The sequence below is a fragment of the Eucyclogobius newberryi genome, unplaced genomic scaffold, assembly GCF_026437365.1.
Source record: "Eucyclogobius newberryi isolate DKJ021-1_F unplaced genomic scaffold, fEucNew1.0.hap1 SCAF_11, whole genome shotgun sequence".
Classification (NCBI taxonomy): Eukaryota; Metazoa; Chordata; class Actinopteri; order Gobiiformes; family Gobiidae; genus Eucyclogobius; species Eucyclogobius newberryi.
In genome coordinates this window covers 17707016-17726393 of record NW_027315735.1, presented here as the reverse complement: position 1 = coordinate 17726393, position 19378 = coordinate 17707016, and the positions used below count along the sequence as shown (strand labels likewise).

General features: G+C 39.7%; 5 protein-coding genes across 5 annotated transcripts; 3 read left to right on the top strand and 2 right to left on the bottom strand.

The window, feature by feature from the left end:
• Window positions 1-248: 248 nt before the first annotated feature.
• On the bottom strand, window positions 249-4305 carry leprotl1 (leptin receptor overlapping transcript like 1). Its single transcript, XM_072436354.1, has 4 exons — window positions 4190-4305; window positions 3463-3538; window positions 2714-2900; window positions 249-2547 (listed from the first exon to the last, which is right to left on the bottom strand). The coding sequence occupies exons 1-4, from the start codon at window positions 4203-4205 to the stop codon at window positions 2431-2433; spliced, it is 396 nt and encodes a 131-aa protein (XP_072292455.1). The 5' UTR covers window positions 4206-4305; the 3' UTR covers window positions 249-2430.
• A 299-nt stretch (window positions 4306-4604) lies between these two features.
• srp72 (signal recognition particle 72) lies at window positions 4605-12397 on the top strand. The gene is made up of 19 exons (XM_072436347.1): window positions 4605-4759; window positions 5169-5289; window positions 5357-5477; window positions 5559-5702; window positions 5791-5902; window positions 6233-6264; window positions 6339-6463; window positions 6582-6639; window positions 6938-7069; window positions 7207-7335; window positions 7719-7791; window positions 7927-7991; window positions 8061-8156; window positions 8242-8345; window positions 8436-8513; window positions 8620-8757; window positions 8833-8873; window positions 8945-9107; window positions 12148-12397. The coding sequence occupies exons 1-19, from the start codon at window positions 4660-4662 to the stop codon at window positions 12326-12328; spliced, it is 2013 nt and encodes a 670-aa protein (XP_072292448.1). The 5' UTR covers window positions 4605-4659; the 3' UTR covers window positions 12329-12397.
• Window positions 12398-12890: 493 nt separating this feature from the next.
• LOC140346942 (snRNA-activating protein complex subunit 1-like) lies at window positions 12891-14053 on the top strand. Its single transcript, XM_072433200.1, has one exon. It carries the CDS (start codon window positions 12893-12895, stop codon window positions 13973-13975), a length of 1083 nt encoding a protein of 360 aa, XP_072289301.1. The 5' UTR covers window positions 12891-12892; the 3' UTR covers window positions 13976-14053.
• Window positions 14054-14832: 779 nt separating this feature from the next.
• arl9 (ADP-ribosylation factor-like 9) lies at window positions 14833-17428 on the top strand. The gene is made up of 4 exons (XM_072436336.1): window positions 14833-15223; window positions 15572-15749; window positions 16458-16633; window positions 16864-17428. Exons 1-4 carry the CDS (start codon window positions 14972-14974, stop codon window positions 17038-17040), a joined length of 783 nt encoding a protein of 260 aa, XP_072292437.1. The 5' UTR covers window positions 14833-14971; the 3' UTR covers window positions 17041-17428.
• Window positions 17429-18427: 999 nt separating this feature from the next.
• Window positions 18428-19319, bottom strand: ndufc1 (NADH:ubiquinone oxidoreductase subunit C1). Its single transcript, XM_072436324.1, has 3 exons — window positions 19067-19319; window positions 18737-18840; window positions 18428-18625 (listed from the first exon to the last, which is right to left on the bottom strand). Exons 1-3 carry the CDS (start codon window positions 19110-19112, stop codon window positions 18566-18568), a joined length of 210 nt encoding a protein of 69 aa, XP_072292425.1. The 5' UTR covers window positions 19113-19319; the 3' UTR covers window positions 18428-18565.
• Between the last annotated feature and the right edge of the window lie 59 nt (window positions 19320-19378).

The following is a 19378-nucleotide window of genomic DNA, read 5'->3' as shown; positions in this document are numbered from 1 at the left end:
GCTTTTAATGATCATTCTTCTGCACCTTCTGTACTAGATCCCAGCAAGTGGAGACTGGCATTAATGCAAAGGGACCCTCTACAAGCCACAAGTTTGTAGGACATGTAATTTTAACACATTTTTGTGCACTATAAAATGTATAATGTCTAAGAACAATTTATACACATTTTTTGCCTCATTTGAGTGAGCAAAGTGAATGTAATCCATATCCAGGTTAAGCTTGACTCAATTAAATAAAAACAAGAGAATGTTTAAAAATGGCATTTATTAAAAAAAAGGGAACCACCATGCTGATATCTGTCATAAAAGGTTCAAAACATAAACATTTGTAGAAAATGGCATTGGACATTGACAGAATGTGTCAAATACGTAAATATCATCCTCCTGCATCTTTAAAAGCGAAAGCAAAGAGACAGTAATAACAGAAGCCCATTCTTCATAGACACGCCAGATTCTGCCACATTTGGGGACCTTCTCAACAGAAAGTACAACTAAAAATGAATTAGCTTAGGTTTAAGGATTTGATTCTAATGTTCACAAACCTGATGAACACGAGCAGGCCTGCCATCACTAAGTACACCACCAGCAGCACTGTTCACACAGCCACAGTCGAAGCAAAGCACAAACCAAGCCAGTAGTTTTAACAGCAGTCCTGTCACAAATGTGTGGAGACATTTCTCATACATTCAGTGCCTTATACACTGGACAACTTGAAGAGAGGTTTTAAAGGAATGACAAAAATAGACTCGCACCTTTCAGCAAGCTTGTATTAAGTCAATATCAAAAATTCCCACTATTAACTAAAACTCTACAGCTCATATAGTAAAAGTAAAAATGTAATGCCCATAATGTTTCAAAAGCACATATGTGGCCACAGCAGTGTTCATCTTTGATCAGAATAAACCCAAATGGGAAATGACAACTACAACATTAAATGCTTTAATTTCTCATTTGAGACGATTTTTTTAAACTAAAATGTTTAATTAGTAACAGATTCACATTTAAGTAGAGAATATGTTTATGAATGTGGCTGTATTCAAACATCTGGGTGCTTTTTGTGGTAAGACGGTACTAAGAACGTTTTTGTATTGAATCTAAAGACGTCTGCATTTACACACTGGCAACATGAACATCTTGATATTGTTTTGAACTGTACCAAAAATACAGAAATGTGCCTGTAAAGGTCTAGGTTGAGGTCAAATCATAACAAATGTCAATGGATTGTTTATTTAAACACTAAAGTTCAGAAATAACTTCATACCGTAATTTACAAAATTGCTGTCACTTAATGTTTTTATCAGATCTTTTTGCAGCATTTTAATTTTCTTTTTATAGATAATACACTTCCTATTCTAATTGCTAGGGGGGGAAAAACTACCGCTAACCTCTTATTTTCCAGAGGTTTAGTCATATTAACAAAATGCATGGCATATAACCAAAATGGAAATTGGGCTATATTGAAGAGCTTCAGCCAGATCAGCAACAGACATTCCTCCTAAATTTCCTCTGCTGTTTAAAATGTCAAATGAAAACGCTCACCTGCCCCTGACAAGGCCAAACACATCTGAGGCCTGTGACTGACGTTCAAAAATCATGACTTTGACGATTAGCAACAACAAATGTACAGCTGGACCTAATGCGATTTTTGGACTCTTCACAGAGAAAGTTGGACAGGAGCAGCCACATGGAAAAGCTTATGACTGGATAGAAGTAGTCCAGGTCTTAACTTGTTGCTACTAAGGCTGCTCCTTTCTTTGAGCTAATCCTGTGCAAGCTGCTCTGCTTTCTCGACCTGTTAACAAACTCACCAGGTACAATCAAAAGCAACAAGCAAGCAGCCAGCATCGACTAGGACTGGACACAGAGTAAATGATACTTGATCTTAGAGTGTTAAAGCCAATCAGCAAGTCTAGGGAGATAATTCGAAATACTAACTTTAAATTGAACAACATATAAAGAACGAACAATTGAACCGTATCAATAAGAGAGTGGTGACAATAACTCAAGTATAAATACTGGTGAAATAAATAGAAAAATATAAATAAAACAACAAGCAAAAAATTCATTCTAACATATCCAAGAAAAAAAAATCATAACAATAATTGACCTATAGGCAAGTCAACATATCAAATGTGCTCTGGTTTTAAAAAATGTAGATTTTTGTTGTTGTCAAGATGTACATTTTTTTAAATAGAGATTAAAAAAGAAAATCGGTCCAAAATGAAAGTCAGCCTTTCCCATCCAATTGTCAGTTCAGTATGATGCAGGACAGAACAAAAATATTGCACTGGTTTGGTGTGAGTCTATGAATGGGCGGTCACCATATAAATAAACAATGTAAACCAAACATTAATACATTAATAATAATAATAATAATAATAATAACGCTAATAAAAACAGTTTCAACTAAGGTACTTCAGTCTCTCCCGTTTACCACTGCTGCCAACTGAAGTCATCATTGGACCCAAAGACCATGAAGAATCCCAGGATGGTCCCGAAGATGACTATGTTTCCAGTTAACACAAGCGCGCACGCTCCCCAGGCAATCTGTGAACCAACACATAAATAATTCACATCAACAAATGCCTTGCATGTGGCTCTGCACTGCACAAAATAGATAAACATATTACAATGGGATTTTTTTTTAACCAATTGTAAATACGTTTACGTTTTTAAATTCATGACGACCCATTTTAAAGAAAGCACTACTTACAACATCAGCCCTGGCAAAAACAATAGGTAAGCCAAACGCTGAAATGACAATGCCTGTTGTGAGGAAGATTGCCAACTCTTTGCAAGCATTACTGGCTGAGTCTGTGTCATCGATAACCCTTCGGGAGATGCAGTATGGGATTGGAGCAAGGATGTAGAAGAACAGGAGGAACAAAGGCCAGTATTTACTGCAGAGAGAGAGACAAATAGTTAGATACATCTGGAAAAATATGTTATTATTTCTGTGTAAAATGAATAGTCAATACTTCAGATCTTTTGTAATAACGTTCAAAGGTCTAGTCACTATCACCAAAGTAAGTTCCTATGTTTGTGAATTCTGTTCATTGACAATGGAAATAAACCTTTTCTGATTCCAATTCTGACTAATCTAAACCATCAGGTTCAACAGTGGATTTTGTTTTTGGATAATGCGATAGGCCCCATCTTGGTGTATGGCAGCATCACACTCAAGAATCTTTGAAATGCCTTTTTAACCAGATAAACATGTTCACTGATGGAAGGCATCTAAATAGAAAATATGTATAAATAGTGTATTACCGATGAAAATCACAAATTGTTTTCTTCTTTTTGTGTGTGCCATTTTTATCATATATTGCTGCAGTCTTTGTAATGCAATTGTGCGAGACATTCAATAACACCATCTGATTATTGTTGCTGTGATAGCACCCACTCGTCCACCAATAGAAGGCTGGTTGATTACATATTACGAATCAAGAGAAAACAACTTACTCATACACAGGGAGTGCACATCCAAGCATGAGAAACATGAGGCCAATGGCTCCTCCAAAAGAAAGGCTGATGAGAGCTGCAACACAGAAACAAAAAGATGTGAGACTAGAGAAGTCATTCAAATTTCCTAAAATGTGCTTGATAGGTCAAGTTGATTCCAAATGCTAACAGATGAATGTTAACCTGATGATGAATGTGGTGCAGCAGCAGAGGGGCCCCTGGCCAAAACGATCAGCTGCTTTCACGTGTAAACATTATATAACACTATAATATGACATAAGAAAGGATATGCAGGTAACCCTACAGTACACGGTGTATCTTAAGTTAAGCTACTGTTGGTATTAGGAGAAGTAACTGTTTCGAAAATATAATTAACGACTGTGTAATTACAGAGGCTGCTGTTAGCATTAGCGAACTAACGGTGCAGTGCTAACTACTGTGACTATGAATATATGGTCCTTGAAATGAACATACAACTAAAGTTATGATAGAAAGAGGCCTATTTATCCATGCATGTGTAAAGAGTATGCACATCAAAATGGGATATGACTTGAAAGTATTGGCCCAGTGGCTCAGGAATTTTAGGTTACCGTTAGCTCAGCTAGCTAACCGGGAAATACGAGCGCTTTCATGTGTCTGCAAATCTGCTGCACATTTGTGTGGTAAATAGACTGCAGTACACCAAAGTTTGTACGGCCGGCAATAGAAAAAACACAGTTTCAGTTACCTTTAATGCCGGCCATTTCGGATGGACAAAAGCTCGACGCTCAGTCCTTAAATGACAACACTGCCCCTGTTGAAGTGAGGCAGCCTGAGCCGTGTAGATGAGCCTGGCTGCGGCACCGCTTCACGGTCATCGGGGTATGTTCAACTCCAGCGTAAGCTTACAATTTATATAAATGTATATAGAATAATAATAATAATAATAATAAATAACAAAACATGCATTTGAAAACCAGAAGCTTTTAATTTAACTATAAATAATTATAGTGCTGAATTTCCAATTGTTTCTAAATGTATACTTTCCTGAGATTTGTCATAGTAGCTTTTACAACCATTAAAATGTAGTATACGTACATTCTTACGTTTTTAATGCAATTATTATGAAATAGTAATTCAGCTCAGATAGTTTGTGGTAGTACCGGAAGTGCAGATTCTTTTTTTCCGGTCCGTCTGTCCCCTGTTCATCCAGTAAAGATGGCGAGCGGAGGAGTGGCTGTGGCTTCGTTGTGGACTGAAGTTAACCGCTGTGGACAAAATGGAGACTTTACCAGGGCCCTTAAGGCTCTAAGTAAAAGTATGTCTGCATGTTCTTCAGTCTTTATATACGTAGACTATCTCTGTCACTGTATGATGCACAAACGCCGCCGCATTAGCGGTGGCTAAGCTAAGTCCAACAGCACGATGATCATCAGCTGTTAGCGTAGACGTAGTTTATGCAGTGTATAACTCACACTTGTTACTCTTCGCTTAAAAACGTGACACTGCATCGATCCCATGGAGTGAATAATGTGTCACAGAAATGGCATTGTTTTCCCCGTTCTTAAGAGTATTTCGTTGGACAGACTTTAATAATGACGTGTCCCTCAGTAATTTTTGATCCAACAGCAGCCAACCGTTATTCCAATACACCAAAAACATTGTGAGCTCATCTGTGTCTTCCATTCAGACTATGCGTATCTTTCACGTGTTTTGAATATTTGCAGTATTACAGGAGAACAAGGAGGATGTGACTGCTCTCCACTGTAAAATAGTCTGCCATGTTCAGAATGGCAGCTTTAAAGAAGCATTAAATGTCATGAACACCCATTCCAAAATTATTGGCAGGTACAACTGAATTATAGTTATATTTTACGATTTGCCTGGATTTGATTCACAAAACATTTACTTTCAGTGCGGTTCTGTTTGAGAAGGCCTATTGTGAATATCGGCTGAACAGAGTAGAAAGTGCCCTGAAGACCATTGAAAATGCTGCTGAACAAACTGACAAGCTGAAGGAGCTGTACGGTCAAGTGGTGAGTTTTAATGGTAAGAAAACATGTGTTGATACTAAATTGATATAGTTACGATTGTTGTCATTTCTTGCACAATATTAGTTGTACAGACTGGAGCGCTATGATGAATGCAAGGCTGTTTACACTGATCTGATCAGAAACTCCCAGGATGAGTATGAGGAGGAGAGGAAGACCAACCTGTCTGCTGTGGTTGCCGCCATGAGCCAATGGGAGAAGGGCTCTGTGGTAAATCATTTGCTATGCGATCCTAAATGTTCATTCCTTGTCAAATAGGGAATGTTTTATTAGATAATTCTCATCTTTAATCCTACAGGAGGACCTGGGTCTTCCAGAGACTACATATGAGTTGTGTTACAATGCTGCCTGTTCATTGATTGGTCAAGGACTGCTCCCTGAGGCTTTTCATAAACTTCAAGAAGCAGAAGGTTTGTCAAGAAAATATTTCTTTATTCTAAATCCATAGGTTTCAGAATGAGGACTGTTGCGATAGCAACCGGAAGCTGAAACCTGAATCTATCAAAGGCTTCAAAATGTGACTTGAATTGGTTGATAGTAATTAATCACAAACCAAACTAGAGACTAAAGCAGAGCTGAAAGTGTGCTGGCAAATCTTGACCTACATTGTATTGAATTTTGCGTTATTTGACTTTGAGTTATTCAGTTACTATGTATTTGTATTATTTTATAAGGATGTCAAGAGTAAAAACATTGCCATGGTATTTGTAATGTTTTGCATACTTGTATTCTTATTTTAGAGCTTTGCCGGATTTCATTGGCAGAAGATTCTGTGAGTAATCTAATTGTATATAGATGTGTTTTCCTGTTGCATAAAATGACATTTGTTTTCATTCTTTCTCAAAGGATGTGACTGAAGAGGATATTGAGTCAGAACTTGCTGTCATCCATTCTCAAATGGCCTACGTCATGCAGTTACAAGGCAGAACAGATGAGGCACTCCAGCTCTACAACCAAGTCATCAAGCTCAAGTAATATTCCTATTTTGGATTGGAAACTTGGACACTCAGTATTGATTCACATAAGAACAGATCTATTATAGGTTGATTGTTCGACTTGTATCACACTAAGTGACATACTTAATTGCAGGCCGTCAGATGTCGGGCTGCTAGCAGTAACTGCCAACAATATCATCACAATAAATAAGGTAAATTCGACACATGATTTATTGCAGTTAATTCATGGGATTACAATGTTCTTATTGATATGTGTGTTTCTTTCTGCACTACACTGTACATTTAACTGTAAATTGTGTGTACATAGCCATATAATTTTATCCTATAGTAGATTTGAATTGTTTTTATTTAATGCATGCCCTTTTGATTTTATATAGGTTGTTTTATCATTGTTCATTGTTGTATGTTGCACCCAATCATCAAAGTTCCTATATTTGGGAATTCTGTTCATTAGCAATGACAATAAACCTATTCTGATTCTTGTCAAAGGACCAGAATGTGTTTGACTCCAAGAAGAAAGTTAAACTTACCAATGCTGAAGGTGTAGAGTACAAACTGGCAAAGAAGCAGCTGCAAGCCATAGAGTTCAACAAAGCTCTTTTGGCCATGTACACTAATCAGGTACTGTTGCACAACTTATTTACAACCAATTAGCATTTTGAGATTTGTTTTTTCAAATCTAAAATGCAAACAATGTCTTATTATTACTATTCTTGTATATTATTGTTAGTTTCTGATACTAATGCATTTTATTTTAGGCTGACCAGTGTCGAAAGATATCCTCTAACCTTCAGTCTCAAAATCCGGGTCATCCTCGTCCAGTCCTCATTCAAGTTGCTCAGCTTTGCAGAGAGAAACAGCATGGCAAGGCGATTGAGCTTCTCCAGGTAAAGGTCACAGTCTCTGGGCATTCTTGATCCCGGAATTAGTGAATTGCAGCATCTTTTTTTAAATGTATTTCCCATAATAATTATAATAATACATTCAATTTACATAGTGTATTTAGTACTTGAGATACCTATACATTAAATCACATATGGTATGACACGTTACTTCTGTAGCTACAGTTGCCTGGGAGAAACTGGGTCTTCACAAACCAACTCTCATGAAAACAGGATTTTCTCTTAGCCATTTGCTTGAATACAATATATACCTAATCATAATCTTAAAGTTTCTTGTTCTATATGTCTAGTTCAGTTTTCATATTGATTGTGTAGATTTACTTCACTTCCTTTGTCTTACAAGGCCCTTTTGTCTAATTCTATTTCAGCAATTTTCAGACCAACATCCTGAAAGTGCATCTGGTATAAAATTAACCATGGCACAACTTTACTTGGTACAAGGTATAGTACATGTACATCCAGCATCAATGAAATTTCCCCATGTGGGGTTAACAAGCTCTTATGAGCTTGTTAACTTATCATTTTCTAAAATGTGATGAGCAAAATATCTAAAACATGCACCCATTTTGGCTTTAGGACATGTAACAAAAGCTTGTGATGTTCTAAGGTCAATTGAAGAATTAAAGTACAAACCAGGAATTGTAAGTATTTAATAAATTAAGCAAGTAGTTCACAGAAAATGTATATAATGACATTTGGTTGTCCCTTAGGTATCGGCACTGGTGACATTGTATTCCAATGAAGAGGACATTGACAATGCTATAGATGTTTTCAAACAAACTATTGAACACTACCAGTCCACCCTGGTTTGTGTGCTGTTCATTCTGAATGCTGTGTTGCATTTTTCAAACATTTAATCTGATTTTTCCTTCTTTTTTTTTTTTTCTATAGCCGGGATCTGGGGCACACTTGGCCCTTGTGCGGGAAGCTGCCAATTTCAAGCTTAAATATGGACGGAAAAAAGAAGCAATTAGTGATTTGGAACAGTTGTGGAAGTACGTTTGTTGCAATTTCATACCAGTCATATCACAATTTTCAATGCTAATAATTTGAAAATGTTATTTTCAATTTTATTTTCCCTTCAGACAAAACCCTAAGGACGTTCACACTCTTGCACAACTGATCTCTGCATATTCTTTAGTGGACACAAACAAAGCCAAATCGTATCCTTGCATGTTTATTTTATTATCTCAATTGCTCAAAAACTAAAAAGGATTACATAATTTTCATGCAAACATTTTTGGATGTGTCCCTAACAATTATGTCCAGCCTCAGCAAGCACCTCCCATCTGCAGATGCCATGTCGCTCAATGTGGATGTTGATGAGCTGGAGAGCTCCCCCGGTGCTACATATGTCAGGAAAAAAGCTGCTAAGGTTGCAGGAGAAAACCTTCCCAAAGAACAAGGGTAGGGGATCTTGAGTTTGAAATCATCATGCTTTTTCCAAATATTCATTATCCTAATGAATATGTTGTCTTGCAGCCAAGGAGAGGTCAAAAAGAAGAAGAAGAAGAAAAAGAAAGGTGGGATGAACAATGAGTGTAATAAATATTTTCAGTTGGTTAAATGTTGACTAAATATTTCCATTGTTTAGGTAAACTTCCTAAGAATTGTGACCCCAAAGCAAACTCAGACCCTGAAAGATGGCTGCCGATGAGGGAACGCACGTACTACAGAGGCAAGAAGAAGGGCAAAAAGGGAAAAGAACAAGTTGGGAAAGGCACACAAGGAGCAACAGCTGCAGCATGTGCTGAACTGTAAGTCAAATACATGTATACAATAACATTATGGCCAGCCCAAGGAATGTCTTGGCTGCGAGTGATACCAATCCATGTGTAGTGTGCAAGAATGCATGTGAGAAGCATGTCTTGTTGTTTTTGTCTGGTGTGTATTTGATAGATACCTGTATGCACTTAGGTAGCTCCATTTTTAATTTATTATTTTGAAATATATATATATATATATATATATATATATATATATATATATATATATATATATATATATATATATATATATATATATATATATATATATATATATATATATATATATATATATATATATATATATATATATATATATTTCTCAAGCCAAAATAGAAAGTGGAATGAACTCCTTACTTTGGGTTTTCAAATCCTATGACTATAAGCCATTTGGAAATAAATCTATAAGAAGTTACAACCTCCACTTGCAGCCAGTGATTAGTTGGTGATAATGCAGCCTCCAGTTGTTCAAGCTCAGTGACTGAAATTTCTGTAAATAGACTATTTCATTCATGATTGCGTTTTATCTGTTTTTAAAGACACAAGAATGAATACATGTACCTCAGCTGAGCGTAGACAATAAAAGGAGTATGTAATAATTATTATCAAAAACTTGCGAGGGACTGTATGAAAACAGCCGTGGGCTACATATACTCCGGTCAGATATCGGACACATTTCAAATGAAGTATTCTTGACTCTTATTCTTGTATTTATTCTTACTGGGCAGGTGCAATGTATTGTCACTTTAACCGCACAAGCATTTAATTGGGAGCGTGCAATAATGTTATGGCTGATTTGTTTGTGGCTGTGTGTGGCTGCGTGTGATTGTGTGGGACGTGACCTGCAGCACTGTTAGCCCAAGACAATAAAGTTTAACCTAAGTAATAAACTGAGAGCATACTTAATAATAATATAATAATAATAACTTTTATTTATATAGCGCTTTTCAGTGACCCAAAGACGCTGAACATAATAAAAAAAGGGGGGGTATTTACAGACAGGGGGGGACAACACGTACAATACACATTAATATACAGATAAAATGAACAAGACAGAAGAAGTAGAGAGAAAAAGATGGGGATGTAACAGGGGGTAGAAGAGTAGGCAATGGGGTAGAGGAGGCTAGGGGTAGGGGAGGTCATAGGCTTGGGTGAAGAGGTATGTTTTTAGGCGGGATTTGAATGTTGTGAGTGAGGGAGAGTGGCGGACAGGTTGGGGGAGGGAGTTCCAGAGTCGGGGTGCTGTTCGGGAGAATGCTCTGTCGCCAAAAGTTTTGAGTCGGGATGTTGGTGCAGTCAGGGTGAGAGAGGAGGAGGATCGGAGAGCTCGGGAGGGGCGGTGGGGGATGAGGAGGTCAGACAGGTAGGGGGGGGGGGCAAGGTGGTGAAGAGCTTTGAAGGTGAGGAGGAGTATTTTAAAGTTTGCGCTGCTTGATGGGGAGCCAGTGGAGAGAGCGGAGAACGGGAGTGATGTGATCACGGGACCGGGTGTGGGTGAGGAGGCGGGCAGCGGAGTTTTGGACCATTTGGAGTCTGTGGAGGGAATGGGAGGAGATGCCAGTGAGGAGGGAGTTGCAGTAGTCGAGGCGGGAGGAGATGAAGGCATGGATGAGGGATTCAGCAGCGGGGAGGGTGAGGCAGTGTCGGATTTTGGCGATGCGGCGGGGGTGGAAGTATGAGGTCTTGACGATGTGGCTGACATGGGGAGTGAAGGAGAGGGTGGGGTCCATGATGACACCGAGATTGCGTATCAGGGTAGAGGGGGTGATGGTCGAGGTGTCGATGCTGAGTGAAAAGGGACCAGTTTTATTGAGAGTGGATTTGGTGCCAATGAGGAGGAGCTCTGTTTTGTCACTGTTCAGTTTGAGGAAGTTGAGAGTGAGCCATGATTTTATTGTAGAGATGCAGGTTTCGATGTGGCTGAGGGGAGGGTTTTGGGTGGATTTGGTGGTGAGGTATATCTGGGTGTCGTCAGCATAGCAGTGAAAGTCCAGGTTGAGTTGGCGGAGGATGTGACCAAGGGGGAAGATGTAGCAGATGAAGAGGAGGGGGCCGAGGACTGAGCCCTGGGGGACCCCCTGCGTTACTGGGGAGAGGGTGGATGAGTGACCGGAGAGGGAAATGAACTCTTGCCTGTTGGTGAGGTAGGATGTGAGCCAGTCAAGTGCACTTATGTTTGTATCCTCAGTATATACAGGTTGACAGTGCACTCACACCAGCAGTGACAAAATCTAGTTCCTGTGCAGGAAGTTATTAAAGGGAGGGGGTGATAAGGAGCATGTTTTGTGCCTCGAATCAATTCCTTGCAAGTGACTGCCAAAAGGTGTTCACTGAGTGGCTGTTGCCTCTGTGATATCACTCAACTCTGTTGCGCTCCGGTCGCCTGGATTGCACTGCGCTCCTCGTCATTTTCTCTAATCTACTCCATCTGCGAGGCTACATTGTAAATGTAGCCTCTGCCGGTGTGAGCGTAGTGTTAGGCACTGGCAGTGGTGAGTGATGTCGGTATGACCAAGGGATGAAGTACTCAAATAATATTGAACCATTATTATTGTTGTTTTCTGTCTGAATACATTCATTTATATACATAATCATCTCCACCCCGGCCTGGCTCTTGGCCACGGTATCACTACTCCAAGTGACCCAAGGGACCTCAACTCACAACTTGTCATAAGTGGTTTGGGAACATCACTTGCTCTGGCTCATCCCCTAGGTCTTGCTTGCCTTCTTGAGAGAGCCTACCAAGGGCCTTAGGCCTCAGGTAGCAAAGCTCTTAGGACCATCCTGAGCACTCAAACCCCTCCACCACGTAAAGGTGGCGTTCATGAAGGAGTGAAAAAATATCTCAAGATAATTTTCCACATGTGCGCACGATCTTGTGGCAACCCTTATGGCATAAGATCTTGTCCCATCTCCAATAATTAAATTTTTATACATTCATCTATTTACTTACAAGTGAATAACATTCACTTATTATATGAATCGTCAAACTAAAAGCTGCTTAAATCTCATGCTTTTGTTTTGTTTCCAGTGATGCCAGTAAGACGGCCAGTAGTCCCCCCACTTCACCCAGACCAGGATCTGCATCTGGATCATCTTCAGCTGCTGCAAGTAATGTAGTTCCTCCCCGACAGCAGAAACCTGCAGCCTCAGGAGCAACGCGCAAAAAAGCACCCCAGAAGAAGAAGAAGGGAGGCAAAGGAGGCTGGTAGTTCAGTTGTTTGGTAAAAACAAACATTTAAAATATCTTTTGTTTACAGTCATTAAATATCAGAACAGCCTGTATTTTGTATAAAGGACTCTGGTCTTCCCTGGTCTCACAAATCTCTACAAGAATATTAATTTTTAACTTTATTTTTATGCTCTGTTGTTGCCTTCTCACTGACAAAAAACCTGGAACCAAATCACTGCAGTCCCGAAATGTGTTGTAAGAAGTATAAAAACAGTACATGCAAACAACCCTCCAAGATTATTTAAATGAGTCCATTATCTAAAGCATGGTTTCAAAATACTATTTTGTCCTTAAACTTTCCTTGTTTGATCTTAATAAAAAAGCACAAAATATGAATGGTACTTCTTGCCTTTTGATTTAATAAAGAGTAACATGAGGAAGGAGCTAATGCGTGATGACTAATCCCCGCCCACCTGAGCACCACGTCCAATTAGCGACAGCCCTGTCTCACCTGCTCACACCCATTAGCAGTGGACAGCACGTGGACAGCACGTGGACAGCACGTGGACAGCACGTGGACAGCACGTGGACAGCCGCACGCAGGATGCCGCGCAAATGGCCTTCGTACTCTGAATATTCCGACCCGCATTTCACTGAGGACGCGGAGGAGCTGCTTGCGCGTTTCCAGCAAAAGGACACCGTGAGATATGAGACATTTTCGTCCATTTGGAGAGAAATGCGCTTCTCCGACATATTTTCCGGGATGCTAGGCATGAGTGAGATGAGAAGATTCTGCAGGGTCACGTTGGGCACTGCGGTCAAATACTTCCTGCCTCCGTACAGTTACCAAATCCGAGTAGGAGCCTTGTATCTGATGTTTGGGCTTTATCACAGTCAGCTTGCCATCCCACCTGTCCTCATTCGAATTGCTCTTAAAGACTGGGGTCGGGTGGAGAAATTTGTCCAAGACTCGATCAGGTCTGGCCATTATGACGTCGTGTACATTTATAAGAAGCTCATTGAAAAGAAAGCCATACACTTCACTGCTATGCCAAATTTCCTGTATTTCCGCAAACACAGAATTCCTACTCGGGAAGCTCTTTGTGCAGATTTCATTGGAAGGAGCACTGCTGTCCAGGATCTGCTTTCAGCCGACATTTTGGAGGAGATGAGCAACATCCAAAATCACTACGAGAAGATGAAGGCAGCCATGGCAGATGTCCACTCCAAAGCATCCGTGACCCACCGAGACCTGGTCACCAACCTGAAGGACTGTATGTCACAATTCATTCTCTGGCAGAACAAAACATTCCCCAAAAATAAAATGAAGGTCGAGGATGAAGACGAGGCTGATGAGAAGGAAGAGGAGGCGGTGGAAGACTCCAGCAGCAGAGCCAAACTTCTGTCTTCCATTAAGCAGAAAAGCTACAATAACTTCCATGGGGGGTCCAAAGCGCGGAGACATCGGCCGGTGGAGGTGGTCAGTGAATGCAGCTCGGGAGTAGAGGATGTGCAGACTATAACTTTAACTACCGTCCGCAAGAAGAAGCCCCCGTCTCTGTCCCGACGCACGAAGAATAAACTGGTTGTGACCGAGAACAAGAGGCAGTTCAATGACTGGCTCTTGACTCTTCCAGAGCACATCCCGGAGGATCGCCCTCTGGACCCCATGCACCTCATACCCTAAAGGAAAACTGCCCATTTCATCATTTTACTTAACAATGACGTTTGATTTAAATAAAGGCCATTCACAACTTGCAGGTAAAGCAAAACAATGTAAATGGCAGCATTCTGTTAACATTTAAAAAATAAAGGGACTCTGTTTGTTTAGTTGCTAGTTATTTGGAAATGTATTCTGATTTGTGAAGCAAGTTACATCAGCATTTTTGTTCTTTTAATAGTTGCAATGCACATATCACACCGTTACTTTCATAATAAAATGCATTAAATAGATGTCTCACCATTTTTATTTGAAAAAATAAAAATGCCAGCGTTATCCATATAATTCATGTATAATAAGGATTTATTTTTTTTTGTCAATACTTCAATTCCAAAAGTGAAATGATATGATGAAAAAAAAACGCACTCTGTTTGGAGCACGCTATATTTTTAAAGATAATTTGTTTGTAAAGAAGAAGAATACTCCGTAGATGTGCACGTTTAGAGGCCTTGTTCCTTTGCACACAGACTGCATGCCCTGAGATTAGAGTACATCAATTTTCCCTTAAGAAAAAGGGTTAGGGTTACCCGAAGTTTAACAAATCATGTGTTTCATTTGTATAATTGAAAGAAAACTTAACTATACTTTATTCTACTTTTATGGATGGCACAAATTCATGGGTTTCAGCTTCCTTTTCTGTGCAACATTTTGAGGACATTGTTCTCATTCAAAACATTTTATTTATTTATTAATTTAACACATTATTTATCGCTATGGCAACGGTCCAAACCAATGTCGTGTGTCCACTCACGAGGCCATTGCTCCCTCTAGTGGTCACTTTATGACCATACAACAACAAACCGTAGAACTCTTGGGCCGGAAACGCCTTTGTAAAAGTTCCCGGGAGCTTCCTGTCAGCCATCCACTTGTTGAAAAATAGATCTCGGATTCACAACGAAGCTTGTCAAACGCAAAAACCAATGTAATTCAAACGGAAGATAATTAAATCAAGCTGATCGCGCCATGTTTAGTTTGAGAGACGCAGGTGTTTTAGGCGCCTCGGTGGTTGTCGCCGGAGGTGTGTCCTATATAATTTGGAATTACCTCTACCAGCAAGAGACGTTTCAACCATCTGCGAAAGAAGCAGAAAAAACACCAGAAGACTCCAATACTGTAATCAAACACTCCGGAGATGGTGACGCTGGAGCTGAAGAGATTCGGTCTGTTTCTGCTCCCGTCGTGGCCACAGAGGCGAGGGCACAGTCGTCACCTGCAGTAAGTTTACTTCCAGCTAGCGTTACCGCTAGCTAGCCTAACACCAGAACATTGTTTTTGCTCAATCACAAAAGTCACTTGTACATTGAAGACTCTGGTTTTGCTATATTTGAACACAAACAATACATAAAGCTGAAGGGTCGTGTCAAAAAGTCCTGATCTGAAAAGAGGTGGGGGATTTTCCCTCTGCAACTTGGCATTAGCCTATCATCAGAAAAAGTGCCCCAGGAGGCTTAATGATGTACTGACTTTGCTTGCATTTGGTTAAGGGGGGGAAATGGATGCAGTGCTTTTACTCAATGTTCATGAACACTTATTTTAGCTCTGATATATTTGTATGTGTTGCAGTCCGAGATGGTCAAGCCTCCTGGGACACAGGTGCTGGTGCTTGGTCTGGACGGAGCAGGAAAGACGAGCCTTCTCCACTCTTTCACAAACAGCTGGTCAGAAGAGGAGTCACAGCCTACTCAAGGGCTCCACGCTGTGTCCATCAGCAGAGAGGATCTGTCTATTGAATTTCTTGAGAGTAGGTGTTTTGATATTTGTGCTATATACAGAATTAGAAAAATACTTTTCCCCAGAGATTGGACATCATACTTCTATTGTGACGGGTCTCATTTTATTTCATTACAAATATGACACAATTGAATCTTAAGACAACAATCCGTTAAGAGTAAAGCCCTAACTCTGATAATAGGGTTTTCAGTTCCAAAATAATGCAAGTAACAGTTATTTATGAGAGTAGTTGACGTGGCAATACCAAGTGATGGCCCAGAGAAGCTGGAGAAGGTAAAGGCAAAAGCGGTGCCCGTGGTCATCAGAACACTCGGGGCAGTGACCTCCAAATTGGAGGAGTGACTACAGCAGATCCTTGGAAAAACATCAGACATCTCGGTCCAGAAAAGTGCAGGTCCCAGGCCTCTGGTAGAGGACCCACAGAGGTTGAAGAGAAAGAGCGAGGGAAATTTTATCAATAAAATTTCATAGAAAGTATTGGTATATTGATTCCTCTAAATGGAAAAGCTTTTAATTCCTCTACAATTTTTGGAAATTATGGATTGGAAAAAAAGGTTTTTAAATCTGCTAGTTGTTTTGGGACAAGGTTGTTAGCCAGTTGAAAATTTAAACTTTATTGCATCTCTTGTAAAGTTCCTCTTCAGCCCTGTGATTTGCGACATGGACATTTGGTAAAATGGTTGTTGAGTTACTGAATAATATTTTCTCTGTTTGTCAGTTGGCGGTGGTGAGGAGCTGAGGCAGTACTGGTTGAAGTACATGCCCAAGGCCTTGATGCTGGTGTATGTCGTGGATGCCTCAAACTCACAGCTCTTCCCTTTGGCTAAAACACATCTCCATGAGCTTCTAGTCACAGACCCTCTTCTACCCTTGATGGTGCTGGCCAACAAACAGGTCTGTTACTGCACCTTATTCATTCACCCATCCTTTTTGCACTTTTGAAACTGTGGAATTAGTTTTATACATAAATGTAAGGCCTTTAGTTAAAAAAGACAAGTAACACTACAGTTTTTTTTTTTTACACCTCTTATCAGAAGATGGCTACATATGGAAAGCATTTTTGTACTTTGCCATATACTGTGTTGTGCTGTGCTAAATGTGTGAAACAACTGGTCTGGTTGCAGGATTGTGCCGGAGCATGTACCATCACTGACCTCCATGAAGCTCTGTCCCTGTCTGATCTGGGCGATCGGAAGTTGTTTGTGATCGGCACATATGTTACAAAAGACATGGAGGAGCCAAGTTCAGGGGTGGAGGATGCATTGCAAATCATTATTGAAACAATCCAAACACAGAGATAAAGTGACCTGGCTTTTAGGACACGTGTTTGTGATTTTTGTGGTTTGATGGCGTACTTTTTTGCACTTTTAAGGTTACTTTAGTTTACTGGATTGACTTGGCCCTGTGTGTAATGTCTTAAAAATGTGTTTGTTGGTGTTTTTCCAATTGTGTTTGATTAAGCTTTAGTAAGGAAACTAAAGGGCTTCCAAGGGTGTTTTTAGGGTAAACTAATACATTCACACCAAAGATACTTTTTTATGACTTAAGTTACTCAAATTCAGTGACCAGATTTAAGCGGCGACTACAAGCCAAATTCAGCTTTACTACTCATGTCCTTTGATATTCAAGAGGTTGATTGTAATTACTTGGTTATTTGCTATTACCTGATGTACAAATGTTTTACATGTTAACAAGTTGAAATGTCCTATTTATTAGTAATCCTTAAAACTTTTTGAATAAACAAAGTATGTTCCTTATATTGAATTACTGTGTAGTATTTGTTCAGCTCCTTGGAAACATTTCAGATCTGAAACAGGTTGTTGACGTGACAGTCTAGCGCAGTGGTTAACCTTTTTGGAAGCGCATTCACTGAACCCTTCTGGAAAAATAAAATGTGATTTTTTTTTCAAATTCAGAACATAGGTATATATTTTACTGGTGCACAAAATGAACTGTGCATCAACATCATGGTGTCCAAAGAATAACATTTTCACCCAAAAACATAATGACTTCTCCTGTTGCCTTTCAGAGACCAGGTCAGAAATGCTTCAACTTGGCAAGTGCCACTCATATCATTTTCGCAACAAATTTCTTTTCTTATTTTTACATTCCAGCATCCTCAAAGGATTGCTCGCAAATATATTATAGTACAGTGGTTCTAGAAAAAGACAAGGGAAATGGCCTGTTGGGACCAGGGGTGGTGCCAATACTTAGCCCTAAAAGGAGGGCTTTGATTCAGGGGAAACTCTGGGGCCTGTTCCCTATTCCTTTTGGCCCTTTTGGGGCCAGGCCGGTGACGTGTCTTATCACTAATATAAGGGGATTGATTCTGACTAGTCTCTGGGGACTCTGGCCTGGTCCTTTTGGGGCCAGGCTGGTGTCAAAACTTAGCCCAGAAAGGAGGGCTTTGATACAGTCTAAAATATTAAGAAAGAAATCACAGGACGTATCACGACAGTCACAAGTCAACTACTGAGCGCACTAAATTCCCTGCAGCACAGACAGGCCAAGCGGGACACAAATCATATTTGAGATCATAAATCTGTCAGACTTATCAGTGTTCCACAAAATTGAGTATTAATCACATTTTAATCATAAGTATAACAATTACAAGCTCCAGCAGCAATGAAGTTCAGTACACACAAAAATGTTACTCTAGCTCAATATTAACAAAAAAGTCCCAAAGCAAAGAAACACATTTATTTCTCTATCTTAAATGACAACACTGTACAACACATTTTGTGGATTTGTCTCATTTGAAAGGTGCAAGGTGAAGCGATATATATAGTTACACCATTCTGGGTTACAACATGTCAGTCTGATGCACTATTCCAAACCATTCCTGACTTTGTACTCATGTTCATCTGTGCGGCGTTGTTTAAAAAGCTGCAAAAAAAACCAAGAATTACAAATCACATTAATCTCTTTCAAGTATGAATGGGTATGCAGATATAGGACTGAAATGTACAGTATATGATTTAGCTAAAATGTAATTACCAGTCCCCATAGAAATACTGTAGAACCAAAGGCAATGCCCACTCTGATCCAGTTTGGGTTATTAAGGTCAGGCTTGGAACTTGTAAACATTGTCCTCGATCCAACTGTGTAAAAACGGACAACCAAACAAATACAATCAGTTAATTCTTTCATAGTAGGAGCTAAATGTAAACTAGAAGGGATATTTAAAAGGTATAACCACATGACCAAATTTGACTGCATTTAATGCTAAAGGATAAGCTAAGCTAAGGTCAGGCTTTAAAACGATCGTAACATCACGTTAAATAGGTTGCAGAAAGGTGTTCTACGGTGTGTGTGGAGCAGCCTCACCTCTGCTGTTCAGGACAGCTCGTAATAATAACCGGTTAAATGTCATTTTGCCCTCTTTCCTCCGCTCAGGACTGTCTCAGAAACAGCAACACAACAAAGTATCTGCTCCGACTTCCGGTCTCTTCTTAAAACTATCCACTGGCGTAATGTAAAATGGCGCTCTATCGCCCCCTTGCGTACTACAATTCTGAGACCGGTGGAAGAAGTTGTAACACAAATGTGATCATTTTGCCATCGGCAATCACATACTTTGAAATTCCGATGTAATTTACGGCAATTTGTTGCAGCTAACTTGACGGCTTAAGTGTGTTA